At 38.7% G+C, this 17,443-nt stretch overlaps 1 protein-coding gene across 2 annotated transcripts; it reads left to right on the forward strand.

Moving 5' to 3' along the window:
- The first annotated feature begins 6,277 nt into the window (after window positions 1-6,277).
- Window positions 6,278-16,895, forward strand: sptssb (serine palmitoyltransferase, small subunit B). Of its 2 annotated transcripts, XM_041809291.1 has the most exons (3): window positions 6,278-6,377; window positions 6,498-6,596; window positions 12,688-16,895. In XM_041809291.1, the coding sequence occupies exon 3, from the start codon at window positions 12,701-12,703 to the stop codon at window positions 12,941-12,943; it is 243 nt and encodes an 80-aa protein (XP_041665225.1). In that variant the 5' UTR covers window positions 6,278-6,377; window positions 6,498-6,596; window positions 12,688-12,700; the 3' UTR covers window positions 12,944-16,895. The 2 variants fall into 2 exon arrangements, with proteins under 2 accessions (XP_041665225.1, XP_041665217.1); XM_041809283.1 differs by lacking the exon at window positions 6,278-6,377 and having other exon boundaries at window positions 6,494-6,596.
- Window positions 16,896-17,443: the final 548 nt, after the last annotated feature.

The raw sequence follows: 17,443 nt of genomic DNA on the forward strand, positions 1-17,443 counted from the left end.
TACTTGTCTGAACTATTGTCTTTTTTGTGAAAGAAATCAGCTTTGACTCTAATTAAGTGGTTCCCAAGCTTTCACTGTTTTGAAAATGGTTTTTTCAATCCCCATCACCCAGCACTGTACATCAGCATGTAAACATAGATCCACATGTTTCTAACACAGATGTGGAAAAAGTACACAACTGTTGTTCTGAAGTAAAAGAACAGTTACTCTGGTTAAAATTGACCAAATTAAAGGTATCGGTCTATAAATCTACTCAAGTAAATGTTAAAAGTACTCAAAAAGAGAATAGATCTCCATCCAGGTTGTTCAGGTAAAGTCACACATCTATAATAAAGTAAAATAGATTGCAAAATTGACAGTGTTCATTAAACTTAACACTGTGTTTACTTGTCCACACTATATATCACTTAACTAGACTTTTGAACTTGTTCTATTTTTATATTTGACAGAGCTGCAGTGATTCTTGAAAATCTGTAGCAGAGAGTCAACCTCATAGCAAGGTAATACTACTGATAAAGAATATGCACTATGTGCCCTTAAGGATTGGCTAAAGTCACAAGTGGTAACTCTAACTCAGTGGATAACTTCACTCATCAGCAAAAGTATCCCACATCAAAAACAAAAACCCACCTGAAGCATGGCAGAAAGAACCACAGCAGAGATCTGTACAACAGGAATCATCCAAACACAATTAAACACTCAGCCCATGGGGAGCATCATGGGGAGCTCTACCCAAGCATAGTGGGTGGCACTTAGATCAGTTGACAGAGTTGAATTAACACTGGTGGATCAACACTGTCAAATAACTTCAACACTGAAGACCATTCCGCTCAGAATGGAGCTAAAATCAAAGTTAAAGTCAACTCTGTTTGACCTCGAGATTTAAGTTATTTTTAAGTGCAAAAGTTGCCTCAGTTTTGGCTCATTCCATTCTAAGAGAAGGAGGCTTTACATTTTGAAACGGGGTAAAGCAACAATAAAATTTGTTGTTGTATTGATAAGATTTAGGTTTAGGTTGAAAATAACATAGTTATCACAGCTTATGTGGTCTGGGATCATAAAGCCCCCCCCATCATGTCAAAGTGAATATCCGTGGGCCCACCACAATGTGGTCTCGCTTATTACCCACAGTCACACAGGGTGAGAGGGTGATTTGGATATCACATTTGCACTGCTGACATTTCATTTATCTGGCAGTTCTTTTACAAAATTCTTAAACTTAAATATGAGTTAAAATCAAAGGTTATCAAGACTGGGTACTTTAATACAGCAACCAAAAAAAAACCTGTATGTCTAATATTAGTTAACATCTTGTCAGTTAAAAAAATACAGGCAAACTCCCAAACACTGCTGAAATTGCACAGATATGATGCGCAATGAAGCAATATGCAGGAGATTGCCTGCAATTCTGATGGTTTAATTCCTTTTCAACATCCCTTTTTTATGAGATAGGAGTTTTTTTTAAAGATTTGGCACTTCCTGTCACTATTAACCATTAAAATATTGGGGATTGTGTTAAAATACAAGGTATCAAGGTGTCACAAATCTTCTCTGCATTGGTGCAGAACTGTTTTTATTTAGTCTTAGTGCACCCTTTCAATCACATGAATCACTTGCTTACTCATTCTGTAATTAAATACAATTTGTCAAATACGCTGATGTTGGTAAGCTTGTATGTATTTCTCTCATTCATCCATTCATCCACAAGAGGGCAGTGTTGCAAATAGCTGTACTTGTGTTAAGCAGAGCCCGGCTGGTCAATGTTGATATTTGGCTAGCACTGAAAATATTCAAATACTTTCCCATCAGTACTGGCGTTCAGACGGAGAAAGTGCTGTACTGTGATACAAATCAAAGCTGGAGATACAAATCAGACTTAAAGCTGCACTGAATAACAGTTATGTCCTCATATGAACCAGAGTGATGTGCATCTGATTTCAGTTGTAGCTCGTGTGCAAACAACTCCACCCTGTCTGCAATCAAACACCTAGTAACGCAAATATACAGATCCAGACATCATGTGTCTTTGCTAAAGACACATTAATATGGCTGATAACTGGTAACACTGAGGTTCCCCTCTAGAATAAAAAAGTATTTCTTAGATGGACTCTGATATTTGGACACTTTCCACAATGTCCTATTAGCTTTAAAACTCAAATGTAGAGTGTCTGAAAAGTTTGAATTAGTCCTTGAACGTGAATAGTATTGATCAGCCAAAGTTCAAACTTAGCATCAGCACAGAGAAGAAAGGTGTTGTACTCTAGGTCACTTCGTGCCATTGCTGTTAGTGGTCTTGCAGGCCCTTCTGCTGTTTACACCAAATTCCACTACCTTTTGAATGAAGTGGCTGAAATCAAGACTCACTAGATCAGGCAACATTTCCCAGTCTTATACTGTACCATTTTGGTGAGCCCGTGTTAATTGTAGCCCTCATTTCCTGTCCATCTGCTTCAAGGTTCAACATGTTCAGCATTCAGAGGTGCTCTTCTGCATACCTAGGCTGTAAAAAGTGGTTATTGGAGTTATACATGCAAGGTTCTGTCTGTAAACCCTGGAAATGGTTGTGCTTGAAAACCCAAACAGATCAGCAGTTTATGAAATACTCAGACCAGCCTGTCAAGCACCAATAACCATGGCAGGTTTTGAATGTGCAACATGTAAAATTGGGGATATTAGCAACATTTTAAAAGAAAATTGTAGATTACAGCTTTGATTTTACTGCTGGTAACAAGTAGAATTTTTAAGAATGCATAACTTGTTTGGTCCCTTCTGTGGTACAGAAACATGGTGGTGCAAGATGTCAGTCTATCAAGCCGCTTTTATTCCTCTCTATGTAGGAATAAAAGTCTTATTTAAGTCAATGAAATTTAAAAAAAATCATACATAGTTACATGATCAAACACTAATTCAAACATACCTATAGATACTATGATCTATTTTTACCAAATTTGATCTGCTAAGTGCGACTGAATAATACACTCTGTACTTTTAAGTTACATGAACCACCTTTTTCCTTCATTCTGATGCTCAGTTTGAGCAGTTTGAGCTTCCATGTGATAGGCTGATTAGATACACTATATGGACAAAAGTTTTCATCTGCTTGACCATTATACAAACTGTACTGTGGACTGTGATGACATTGCATTGAAATGCATGTACTTTAATATGGAGTCCGCTTGCAAGCAGCTGCTCTGGCATGGAAACCCATTCCATGGAGCTCCCACTGCACAGTTTTTATGCTTACATTAATGTCAGTGGAAGTTCAGAACTCTTCAGCCATAGAATCAGCAGAGCATTGGCGACTTTTACACAGAACGCACCTTAGCAGTCACTGACCCCACCGTGAATTTATATTCTCTTCTGCTTCATGGCTGAGTTGCTGTTGTTCCTAAATGCTTCCACTTTTAACAATATCACTTACAGTTGACAGTGGAATATCAAACAGGAATGAAAGTTCATGAACTGCGTTATTGTAGAGGTGGCATTCATCACAGAGCCAAGCTTGCTATTCAGAACAGCCCATTTTGTATCACAAATGTTTGCAAATGGAGACCGCATGGCTAGGTGATTCATTTTATACACCTGTGGCAACTGTCTGATTGGAACACCTGAATTCAATTAAATAGCAAGTGTCCATATAATGAATTTGTGGTAATGCAATTGAACAGGTGTACCTAATTAAGTGGTCGGTGAATATTTTTTTATTAAAGGAAGGAAAGAAACTGTTGATAAAAGAGGGCACAAAAAGTTCAAGGTTAAATTTGAAATCTCTCTATCAGTTTGAAGATTTAAAAAATTATAGCAGTTATATATAAGCGGGCAAAGCCAACAGCTTTAACAGTGTCATTCTGTAGAGAGTCATTCTCTGTTTTCTGTTCAGAATGGTTGTAGGGCGTAGTAAAGAATCTGCCCTGCCTTTTAGTTCCACTTCAAAGGTAAAAAGTCAAGGCTTTATTACTCAAAACTACAAAGAATACAGATTACCATAAAAGAAGATGAAATATGTGAATAATCCATAATATCTAAGAAATTTTGGAGCGACTTCAGGGCAACAGATGGTAAAGGTTTGGGTAAATTGTAGGAGATCCTTAGAGGATGTAAAAGCAAATGCAAAAAGCAGTTTGAACTATTTTGAAACCACATCTGTGTCTTTTTGGTATTACAGACATGCATACCAAAGCATTATATCCAAACCATAGTTTCGAGCATTTTCACCAGTTTGTTTTCGTATGGATATGAAGCTTTATGTAATCTTAGACAGCAGAGGAATATGTGTATCCCATTCTGCATTCGTGTGTGTGACATGTCCCATATTCAAACTAGAGGAGGAGGAGCGGTCTTGTTTTCCACACACCTGAGCTGCTTGTTAACTGTAATCTGATCTACTTGGGAAAGTGAATGAGGTGAGTCCCCTCTGGGTGTTGTGTATGTGTGGGTGGATGGGGGAAACAGTGTAGAGTAGGGGTACTCCTTTTTTTCATAATTGCCCTCATGTTGACCTGATTTACTCGCCATCTTAATGCAAACTCAGCTCTTTTGGCCCAAAGGTTTCACCTATAGCTGATTACTAGTCTAAAAAATCCACCCCAAAGTTAAAGAAGTCCACTGTCCTGTTGCAGCTTTGTTTCTCACCAACACCTGTGCTTCTGAGGTGTTAGTAGGATGGATGCCTGATTTGATTACTGATTTTCATCTGTCGCTTGAACTGGTCAGGGCAGTTTCATGTGAAGACAACAGTAGATATTAATATTATAAAGACAGTTTATTTGTACAAAGTGGAAATGTTTTTAAAGCAAGCCGTCTGGCATTTCAAACCAGCCCTGGTCTGGAGTGAACCCATGCGTAAACCTGTGCACCGTGGTGGCTCTACCTGTGTTTACACATCAATAATGCATGGCAAGTGCAGGACCTGAGCAGGTCAGCAATCGTAAGCCAGAAAGATAGGAGACAAGTTTGTTTGTGACAAAACAAAGGGAGACAATTTCACGGCTTAGACCTGGATTTATTTTGATGAGTGTGGAGATTTTGCAATTTTCCTCTTAGTTCTTTTTTCATAGCACCTTTCAAATTGTCTCCTCAGTGCTAAACACATGAAAGCCTATTTGGAATTTGAAAAAAATCCAAGCAGGCTTTCACGTGTTTTGCACTGAGATGCTTCTGTCTCGCCACTCTGCAATAGGCCGAGACCCTCTGGAACTTTGTCCGATCTCCACACAGGATATCTGGAGCCAACTGGTACTAGGAGTCTTACAATCAGTAAAATATGGATCGTCTGAGTGCAATGAAGGTGTCTCAAGTGGTTGTAGTATAAAGGTCCAGTCACTGGTTAATCAGTATTCCTGGCTACAATTACACCATGAAGACAAAAGAACACTCCAAGCCACTCAGAGAAAAGGTTATTGAAAAGAATAAGTCATGAGATGGATAAACAAAAAAACAAAACAAAAAACAATTCCAAGGCACTAAACATCCCCCAGAGTTCGGTTAAATCCATCAACAAAAAGTGGAAGGAATATGGCACATGTCTCAATCTACCTAGATCAGGCTGTCCTCACAAACAGAAACGAGAAGGAGAAAAAAGAAGGAGACTAGTGAGAGGCAACAAAGACATCTATGACTTTTCTGACGGAGCTACAAGCTTCAGCAGATGAGATGGAAGAGGTGCATCTACTAAATACTGACTTGAAGGAAGTGAATATTTATGCACTTATTTCTACATTCTATATCAAATATTTTATTACTTTGTAGAAATCTGTTTACCCTTTGATGGGTTTTTCTGTTTTTTTTTTGTTGTTGTTTGTTTTGTTTTTGAGGCCAAATTATATTGACCATGATTGATTTATAAAATCAGTACAAAGGTAAAAAAAAACAAAAAAAAACAAAGGGGGTTAATACTTTTTATTGGCCCTGTAAATGCTCCTATAAATACTGAATGCCATGTTAGGATTTTCCTAAATCAGCCTGCATCTCTAAAATTGCTCAGACGTTCTGTTCGTGTGTTCATGTTTTCTCTTTGATTAATATAACTTGTACATGCCTTCGCTGCAGTATCCCCCCTACCAGTGCTCTGTCTGTGCTGCCTCTGCTTGTTTTTCTCCTGCTGCTGCCTACGTCAGAGGCGGTGCTGCGGCGCAGTGTCGGGCTGCAGCAGCATGGTGGTGGTGCTGCTGCTAGGACGGATGCGCAGAAGGATGCGGCAAAGACTGAAGAAAGTTTAAAGATGCTGCACGAGTCTGCGGGCGTAACGTGGCTGAAACAGAGCTCTAAACGACTCTCTCAGTGATGCTGCTGGGACAATCTCCCTGCGTGAACACACGAGAGCCTGCGCGTTCAAGCCCTCCGTCTGTGCACCTGCACCTGCATGATCTGTGAGCTAGGTGAGTGGTGAGGGTAAGCACGAGTAGTGGGTGTGGCGTCGTTCTCACAGTGTGTATGACCCACTACATATAGGCCAGTGGCAAACTAGTGAGACAGCTTTTCTCGTTTACACAAAGCAGCGGAGCGGCACAGGGACGCGGGCTGCTGCCTTCGGCTCTTCCTGGTATTATCTTCATCATTAGTTTAATCCGGGGGATCACACGGCGAAGACTGCTGAGGTGAGTCAATATATGGATAAAGTATTACACAATACAGACACCCCCTATTATTCTCTCGCTATTAAAACTCAGAATTAAGTGATGAATAATGATGAAAGTGAACGATTTACATGTACATAACTTTACATGAGCACCCTCAGGGGAGCAGGGAAGAACTTTTACTCAACTTACTCAGTTTTTCACAAGTGTTTGTAGCAACATATTTTAATTCAGTGTACCCTCCTGAATGAAGTAGAGTGTGATGTAAAGGTGGTAGGATTACTGTTATTTTAAAAGGCACGTGTTAATGAAGTAACTGTTCACCATTCTCAAAGAAGCTGCCCTTTATTATGAAATATATTGTGCCTTGTTTTCCCTGTCCTCTCCAAAGTATCTTCTAGAAGCCATACTAATGCACCTGCACCTGAAGCGCACCTGTTGGCCCCGCCCCCTACCTCTGGAGCAGGATCTGTTCCTGCCTGAGGCTATGTAAATTGCACTTCAAATAAACACAGCTTTTTTTTCTTATCAGATCTTGGAAACTTCAACCCCACAAATTACCATGCTAAAAAAAAAAAAACAAGTGATGACACAGTGTGATTTCCAGTAGAAAATAACAAATGGTTGTCTCGGTACTTGTTGATATGATTCTGATGAAAGAAAAAAGTCCAGCCACATTATAAGCCAATTTGATTCCACATCAACAAAATATAAGCATTCAATATAAGAAGGGCTTTTGTTTTTTTACAAAAGTAGCAGACAGACTCCTACAAACTGTCCACATTGTACATAAAACCTTGGCAACATATCCACATGTTGAGGCTGTCTAAATGTTCCCCATGTGTTTCAAAATGAGAAAATCCTAGTCATTTTAATGGTTGGCAGTGTTTGAAAGAACATAGGCTTAATGGGCATTGTCAAATTTTGAACCAAGAGAAAGTATGAACTAAATCAGTGGTTCACAGCTGGGGGGTTGGGAAAAAGTGAGAGAGGTCTGGCTGTAGACCGTTTATTTCTGACATCCACTCTCACGGACCGTTCAGCTGAAACACTGAGCCGATATCAGGAAGGAAATTCCAGTGATGTCTTTTATTTAACTCAACTTTATTAGTGAACAAAGTCTGGCAATTACACTAATGAAATAACCACATTGCAGACATTACAGACTAAGCAGCATTTCATAAATAAAACAGAAAAAAGGCCTGAGTTTTAACCTGGGACTGTAATTATGTATAGACCCATTAGAAATAATTAGTTACATAAACTTAGCTTTTTAGCTGTAGCTAAAGCTTGCATAGCTATGCTAACTATGTAATGAACATTATCACTTAAGCCAACATAAGTAAGCTCTAGCAACAGAAGCATTTGCAAATGTAACTAAAACTAACAGCTCTAGCTCTAGAAACATGAGCTTTAGTAAAAAATAGCGAAAGCTAACTCAGTTACACAGATAACATTGATATTTAGCTTACAGAGCTGCTTTGTGAGCTAATGGAGTTATGTAAGCTACGTTGGCTGTGTTTGAATGTTTTCATTCTTTGTGGTCTTAGCTTTAGCTATGTTAGCAGTGTAGCTACATTACCTTTGTAGTTATGTTAACACAGTTATCTTGAGCTAAGTTAGCTCTAGACACAGGAGCCTTAGCAAACATAGCTAAAGCTAACTTAGCTACACAAATAATGTTGATACGTACAGAGCTGCTTTGTGAGCTAATGGAGTAATGTAAGCTATGCTGGCTGCTTTTGAATGTTTTTTTTTTTTTTTTTTTAGCATTAGCTATGTTAGCAGTGTAGCTGTGTTAGCTATGTAGCTATGTTAGCTCAGTTATGGTGGCTTATTCCACAGCACCATAAAAGAAGACACTTTACAGCTTTTAGTGAAGCAAGAATAATCGCAACAAATAGTACTTTAGCATATTCCCCGCTACAATACAATTTTGTCCATAATACTGATGGTACCACCATTATCGCCCCTACACACTCACTTAACAGTACTCAAAAGTATCTCAATATAACTAAAATACCTAAGGGATATATTAGCCTACTACAATAATAATAAATACAAAGTCTTTGCAATTTAGCCCGAGTCAGTTGCATATAAACGGCACAGTTCTTAGTTTGTAAAATTATCATTGATTTTAATGATCACATTTCTTGTTGCAATAATAAAGATATTTTAGATTTCCATCCGTCTAAAAAAAGTGGTCACTATGGGTTAATTTTTTTCATCATAACATTTATCCCCCTTTATTAGCTATCTGTTTTATTGGGGTCTTCTCCTAAAATAAAACTAATTTAACCCTTTACCTATGGAGCCAGCGCCGGTGCTGTGTTTTATATGTCTGGAATATTATTACCATAACTCTGTCAAAGTTTGTCCAATTTGAAAAATTCTAATGGTGTTAGAAAGCTGAGAATTGTGGACATGCACACATATATGGTTCATTACAGTACTCACAACCATATATAACGTGGGCATTCATAATAATACACCAGAAGATTGGAGAGACAGCCACATGGATTCTCAACACTGTAACTCCTCGAAAGTATGCTCAATTTAAAAAATTCCAACGCTGACAGAGAGCTGAGAATCTGTGATTTCCGGCAGTATATGATGTGTGGTATATATATTACAGTAATGTCGAACAGCACCATGAAAACAGGAGCTTTGGCAGAAGACGAGTGAGAAAGGAGAGTGAAGGAAGAGAGTAAAAGGAGGGCGAGCGAGAATGGTGTTTTGTTTACAAACAAAAGCGTTAGATAGCGGCATCTGTGCCTGTCTGTGTTTTGTTACACACATTTATAATGTTGGGAAGACCATCAAGAAATGTAAAACAGCCGCAGCAGTTCATAGAGGAGGACAGAGTTAAGAGAGAGACAGCTTCTTCTGAACTGAGGTAGGCAATGTGAAGAGCATATATAGTTCTCTTTTGCACACCCAGAGTCCTAGACTCAAAAAAATGACTGGTGATTGTTCTAAACATGTCTAGGTTCACATTTCAAATGTCAAATCAAAACTTCATGAGCAATAACAAAATTTTTTCTTATAAAAGCCATAAAAAAACAAATTTTTCTTGTTTTTCTTCTTTTAAACTGCTGACAATTCCATATAATGTGCAATAATCATTAACCAGATGTTGAACCGTCAAGTTCAAGTACTCCTGGGAAAAGGGACCAATGCTCTCAGACTTAGGGCATTTCTTGATTATTTTACAGCCATAATCACAAAATATGTCCAAATTGCCATTTTTAACCTCAGTAGGTAAAGGGTTAAACCAGCTGATCTTGCCCCCTCACGCCCCCTCACACTCACCCCTGCACATCTCCCCTTCCCTCACACACAGCAGCTCATCCATTCTGCTTCCTTCTCTTCCTCTCAATGGCCTTTTTTAAAGTTTCTTCTTCAGTGTTATCATCTTTTGTGAAATCACCTTAAAATATACATTGTCTTTATTTGTTTTCACCCACAATCTGATTTTAAAACAGCTGATCTGCACAAGGAAGTTTGACAACGTCAATTAATTCCTGATCAGAACCAGCGTGGGAACTTCCAGAGTTTTATCATAAATTCATAAACTAAACAATGGTAGAAGTTGACGTTTGACGAGAGAGGTTGCAGAATAATGGGTGAATTTACAGGACAGACGTGATGAAAGTTTCTGTGCAGAAGTATCAGGAGCTACGTTAGCTGTGTTGGAATGTTTTAACTGAAGATGAGTTTTTTCCTGCAAATAGACTGTTTTCTCAGCTCTATTAGAGGTTTTGTTATCAGGTTTTGCAGGTCAGGTTTTTTACCTTTAACTTCTGCAGTCATGACCCTTACCCTAACTCTAAACAGAAGTTTAATCTTTCATTTCAAAAGTTTGAGCGTTGAGTTTGTGCATCAAGACAAGGTACAGGAGTTTGTCTGCATTTTCTTTTCTATCTTAAAAACAGGAAATTGCCCATAGGACTTCAGTTTTTGTCATTGCATCAGACAGGTATCAATATTTTTTGAGTTTTAAAAATGCTATAAATGCTCCTTAAATAGAATGAAATAAATAAATAAACTTTTCCCATCTTGATCAAACTAGGATTGTAAGCATTAATGAATAAGGTGGTTGCCACTGCAACATCTCCCTGTAGCCACATTGCTGTAAAATAAGTCCACCACTGCTCCTTAATGTCTCATTTCACAGGTCTGTAGACATTAGCTATATAGCTTTGAGAACCATAACCAACAAACTTTATTGATATCATCGGTGTTGCCTATATTTTATGTAAATCAATGTATCTTTAAAACTCAGCGTTTGATATATGTCAAGGTCCATGTTTTCCCCAGCAGTCATGTTCTATAGGGGTGGAGAACTGGAGTTCATTACCCTCCTCTCATTTGTCATACAACCTATGTGTAAGGGTCCCATGTGTGGAAACACTGAGGGAATAAGTGTGCTTAGAAAATAAGAGCATTATATATATTTCCATGTGAGATTCACTGCTTTAATTTCCTTGGCTTTTCTCTACCTACACTGCTAAATCATCTAAGACCCTCAGCTCCCCAGAGGCAGGTTTGATTGCCCCCTCAGGGCTCTGCTGTGGATTGGATGGGCTTGGAGGAGTGTTGTCGATAGTCGCTCTCACACCTACTAATTAATAAACACACAGCAACAAGGGCTTTGTTTTTTAAACCAAGGATTATTTTCCATTGTGACTTAAGGATAATGGTCCACACAGAGTGGAATATATGTACATTTCTGTGTTTGTAGACAGTTTTCATAGTTAAAATGAGAATTATAAATTATTGTGATGTAATATTTTAAACATTTTAGTGTTATATAGCAATATTGCTTACAGTTTCCTTGCTCTGAGTTTGGTGCTTGGGTCCTAATAATACAAATAGGAAATGTTATGACAGAGGCCATTCTTCTACCTGAAAATTCAAAAAGCCATTGATATTTTGAGTACATATTGCTGCTGATATGTCCAGATTTCTACTCTCCATATAATTTTGAGCAAAACCCATGATGGAGAATTTGTACCTTAAAGAACTATCTGTTTCCTATCATCAGTGTATATTTTTCTTTAAAAAGGAACCCTGCATGATCAGACAAGCTCATCTTCTTGAGTAGGTTTTTGTATCTCTTGTATGTATGTTGAACTAAAAAACACGCTAGATATCTGCATTTTGAGTAAATTTGGGTTTTTAAACTCACCAAGACACTGCCATGTTTTGGTCCGCGCTGGCAGTATGACGTCACATTTCTGCAGCACTCCTCACCACTCCTATGCAGTAACCACTGTTTCAGACTGGCAGCCAGTGTTAGTGCTGCATCTCAAAGAGGTGGCACGTCTCACAGACAGAGAATTTAAAATTTGAGGTCTCTTCTATTTTTTGTTTGCCCCATGAGCAGTTATCTGTCCAACTAGACAGGAAAATGATAAATACAGAGCCATATTTACCTTGTTTTAGCAAATATTTATGTCCACATGAAGGCCACGAGCTAAAATGCGTCTGCTTAATAAAGTTGTTCCCCAAACGTTGACTCTTTATGAAGCTTTCTGTTTCCACACGGTTCAGGTAGGTAAACATAGAACGAAAGCACTTCCGGTTTACACTTTTCAAAGTCCACTTTAGCATTTCTTTGGAGAAACTCCCTTCGTACACAATGCTTTTATTTTGAAAAGCTCCTGGCACGCCTCCACTATACACTGAATACAGTCACTTGTAGGAAGGTTTACTGAGGTAAATCTTAGGAGGAATGACAGAGCTCTGACAGCAGGGAGACAAAGCCAACACGCAGCAAACTTGTGTCAGCAACAGCTGCAAGCAGCAAAACTGTCTGAAAAACGGTTACTGCATAAGAACAGAGAGGAGCATCACGCTACCAGCGCGGACCAAAACATGGCGGCGTCCTGTTTAGTTTATAAGCTCACATTTACTCAAAATGCATATCTGGTGAGTTTTTTAGTTCAATATACAGATGATCTTGTCTGTTCATGCAGGGTTCCTTTTAATAAATCAAATACATTCTTCTAATTAAAATTAATTAAAATTCTTCTTAAATTTTCAGTTTGCTCCTTATATTTTTTCCTCTTTCTTTACAATCCATTAATTTCTTTCTATTTCCTTTTAGTCCAGCTTGCAAGATGAACTTCAAGAACTTCAGGGAGTATCTGGCCTGGCTCTACTACCAGTACCTGCTCATCACGGGCATCTACGTCCTGGAGCCATGGGAAAAGTCCATCTTCAACTCCATCCTATTCTCTGCCATCGCCATGGTAATCTACACCTCTTATGTCTTTGTGCCCATCCACGTGCGCCTGGCACTGGAATTTTTCTCGGGAATCTTTGGCGGCCAACCGGAGAGCACCATGGCCCTCATGAACTAAAAGAAGGAAGGAAAAATGAGGGAGCGGGGCTGCAAAAGGGTTGGATTATCAAGCATGAGTCCCCAATCATTTCTCCACTCCTGGAGTACGTCTCTATTTCAAGACTGAAAACATGAAGATCTTAATGGAATGATCTGGAAATCATAGCCTTACTATCTTCTTTACATCCCAAACCCTCTGGCCTTACCCCATGGTATTAGACACATGACCGTGCGTTACTGTCAACACCTCGCTGTGAAACGTCTTGTGAAAGTTTGTTTGTTCTATTTTTTTTTTTTCCAGCCACATGTCCTGTGTGAATGCATCCCATCCACGGGTTTTTGCATGAAAGGGTCATAGGTGGGTAGGAAGGTCATTTGCATGCTCATCTTACTACAAAATATGACTAGACTTGTTTCTTTCTATGAAGCTGGGTTTTTTTAAAAGGCCCTCCAGCAATTTTATAAAAAAAGAAAAAACAGATTTACTTGAGAATAAAAACTGGACATAAGGGATTAACTTATTTTAGCCACAACTTCCAACTTTGAATCACCAAGCCCACCCAGTAAATCACTTCAACATGGTCTTTTTGAGGATACTCCACAAATAGTTCATTCCATAGACTGTATAAAGAATGGACAGCATAAAAGCTACTGAGTATAGCCAAAAGATTTAGCGCTCCCCCTGCTGACTGACTGTGGTATAAGTCATAACCCCTTTCTCCTCCATATTAACAGATGGGACATGGGACAAACTTTAAAATGAAATTGCAAGACAAATGCATAATTATAAAGCATGATTCTGCCTTTAAAGTTAGTTATTTTCCTGCTGATTTATGTCTTATTGTTCACCCTAGTGCAAAGTTTAGTTTTAAACAGTTATTTAATGTAAAATAGAGCAGATGTAACATAATGATTTGGGGCTTTTCCCACTATGGCTTTTGGCCGCACTGATCCAAACCAAAGCCAATTGACTTTTCCAGGCTAAACAGAATAGTCCTGCTGTGGAGCAGGCCCCAAACGTGCCTGGCCCACCATGATATCACAGTGGTTGGTCTTCATTTGGGATGCCTCACAGTTGTGTTTTAGTAGCAACACATACACTGGACTTTGAAATACCTGCCGGATTACCATTAAACAAAGAAAAACTTTAAGATAGACACAATGGCAAACTCTTGAAAAAAACCCAATGCTTACTGAAGTGTAGCTATTTAACATCATCAACTGAAAACACTGCATCATCATCTAGCTAGCTAGTTGTGGACAAGCAAATCCCAAAATCAAAATCAAATCTCTGGGCTGCCATTCCAAGTTTAATCACAGAGGCAAGCCGCTATATGTAATAGAAAAGTCCCATTTGACAGTTCTGTTGTAAAAATGCTTCCTCTGCAGCCTATTCTACTGAGTAAGCAGAGTGGAGTAGCAGACCCCAGATCTCAGACACCCCTTATCGCAAACCACTACTGTGAGAAGATGCCTATGTTAGAACCGAAGTGACGTAAATTGCGTTTCTTCTTTTAAATTCAACTTTACTTTTATGCAATAACCATATTGCAAACATTATAGACAAAACAAATTTTTATTAATAAAATAGAAAAAATGGTCAGAGGACTGATCCAGGATTACATTTTACACAAACCCATTTTAGAAGTAGTTATGGGAATGGTGGCTCACTTCAGCTACGTTAGCTTTAGCTAGGGCTAACATAGCTATGCTAGCTACATAGTAACAATTACTACATAAGCCATTGTAGCTACGTTAGCTTTATCTTTAGCAACACAAGCTTTAGCAAATGTAGATAATACTAACTTAGCCAACAACTTAGTAGTTAACGTAACTAAAGCTCATGTAGCTTTAAAGCTAATTAAGCTAATGTTAGCTACATAGTTAATGTAGCTGTGTTAGCTTTAACCTTAGCTACATTGGCTGCATTAGAGGGTTTTCATGGAGGACAAGCTTTTTTTCCTGTAAGCAGACGGTTTACTTAGCTTTATAAAACTTTTTATCAGGTTTTGTTAGTCATATTTTTGACTTACATCACCCTTACCTTAATCTTTACACTTACCCTGACAAGTAGTTTAATCCAACTTCATTTGAACTTTTTAGTGTATTTATTTTTCGTTCAGACGAAGGAAGCGACTCACAGAAGTGGTCTGAGGGCTGCGGTCTGCAGCCAGACAGTGTTGAGCAGAGGAACAGTGAAAGAAATGTGGAGTAGTTAAATCTGGGGTGTCCATGGACTGGCGGTTGACCCCTATATAAAGAGGCTTTAGTCTTCCACTCTCTCGCCCAATTGTCCTATATAAATAAAAGCAAAAAGCCTTCATATAAATTATTACTAAAAGAGTAGCCAAATTTCCCTTAATTGAGAGTATGTGCCTCAAACCAACATAGATATTCAGCTATAAAGTGTACACTAAGTTTAATGTATGCTTTATGTGGAAGAGGGGGCTGGGATCAGTTCTGTAGTTCTGCCACCCAGCTCCTCTCTGTGCATGGCCTCACCAGTGTAATATGTCAGCTCCAATCATGGGGGTGTTTTGGCTATAGCAGAGGAATATGGAGACATTTTATACAATCTATGGTTCATACCCACATGATTAACACAAGCTGCTAACACAGCTTTTCCTCTAAAATTCATAGTCTCCAAGCCCAAACTGAAATACCACAGTGCACTATAGTAACCTCTAGTCACTTAACACACTAGTTTGGAGCTATTCACAATATGTTGCCTTAAGGTTTGAAAATAAGTCCTGTTTTTGGTGTGAACACTAAACTTGAATTCTACTACTCACAGCAAAGTAAACTTTCAAGTGTTTACTAAATATGGATTAAGGGGCTTCAGAAACAGCCTTGGGAAAGGCCCCTCCATGGGAACAGGTAACATTATACAACTCTCTTTATGGGCGTTGGGAGGACTCTAGAAGGTTTGAACTGAATTTGATGTGTAGAATTAGCTTAGGGCTCCCTTACTTTGTTTATATTCTTCATTTGTGGCACCATCACTCATTTCACTACTTGTCCCAACATTTCAGTGAAACACTTGATGTTACTGGTTGGTTTTGCCTTTTTATTTATCATTATGCACTGTGATCTCAGCAGCATGGGTTATTACACATTTGAAGTCACTTACACTGATCTCTAAAAAGAGAATTCACAGAAATGCCCAATGTATGCAGAGATTTTACAGAAAGTCATGACTATGGATGTGTTACACACTTCTGGAGTTTTCCCAGGCTAACAGTTACACATTTACTGATCAAAGTGCGTATTAAGAGGAATAAACATGTGCCGAGGTCTTTGTTACCTGTTTTGAACTGATGGTATGTCAGGAAGGTGTGCTCTGCACTGAGCATGAGCAAATATTGATAAGACACACCTTTGTGTTTTAGGCTTGGCTTTCTTAATGACACAGCTTTACTTCATCAAAAGTGTCTGAACCCAAAGCTGGCACATGCAAAACGCAAAAAGCTGCAGTCAAACTAGCCTGAGATAGCCGGCACTGTCTTCTTTACCTATAGTTGACCTATAGAGGAGGAAGCAGAGAGAGAACGAGTCATAGTGTATCTGGTAGTCAGAATGAGCATGGTTGTGTGTTTTAGATCATCTCTGATTGTTTGTGCTTGGGTCAAGGGCTCGCTGATCACAGTCTAATCATGATCTCTAAGTTAAGGTTATTTATATGGAATTATATATTTATACACACTGGTAAATGCTTGGCTGGTTACAATGTCAATTACCAAACTTCTTTGATTATTTATACCTGTGTTCTTTTGTGGCCATTAATGAAAAACACATCATTTGTGTTTGCTTTGTTCTCATTCTGAATGTGCTTTTATATTGTTTGATCTATGTCAACTCCTGTCCCTTTTGTTGAACACTTACTGTATAGTCCAAGACATTTCATGTACCAAGAAGCAATCTCTAAGAGGCTTTTTTTCACCAAAATGTTATATTTCTACATGAAAGCAACATATCACTGCAATATTGAGAAAATAAACACATCTAAAAGGAAAATCCTGCCTAGTTGTTGTCTTTGTCTTCTAATTTTAATGCATACTGTTTGTTTGCATTCAAAGTCTTGCACCCCCTGAGCCTTTCAGAGCTTTGAAATGAAAGAGCAAAGGCTTATGGGTCGCACATTCCTCCCACAAGTAACTGTACCACATAAAGTGAATTTACTCAATAAGAGGCAAAGCCACCAAACCAGTTCTCCCCGACAGTGCAGGAATGAATACCCAGGGGCTTTGCTTTCTCTGCTGCAGACATTAGGCAATCTGTGTGTGTCCAAAAGGCTCTGCTTACATGCAGTCTGCATGTCCAGCATTGTTTGGACAGACACAAATGAAATCAGTGTAAAGGGCTCTGTTGGTAGAACACAGCATAATGAATGGTGCTGAGATGAACATTTTCTGCAACATTAATGGTGACGCTGCAGCATGAGGACTGGACAGGTAACTATGTTGAGGCATGTAACTGGACACTTGTATCATGCTGGAAAACAATGGCTGCAGCACCCTCA

Source organism: Cheilinus undulatus, linkage group 2, assembly GCF_018320785.1.
Source record: "Cheilinus undulatus linkage group 2, ASM1832078v1, whole genome shotgun sequence".
Classification (NCBI taxonomy): Eukaryota; Metazoa; Chordata; class Actinopteri; order Labriformes; family Labridae; genus Cheilinus; species Cheilinus undulatus.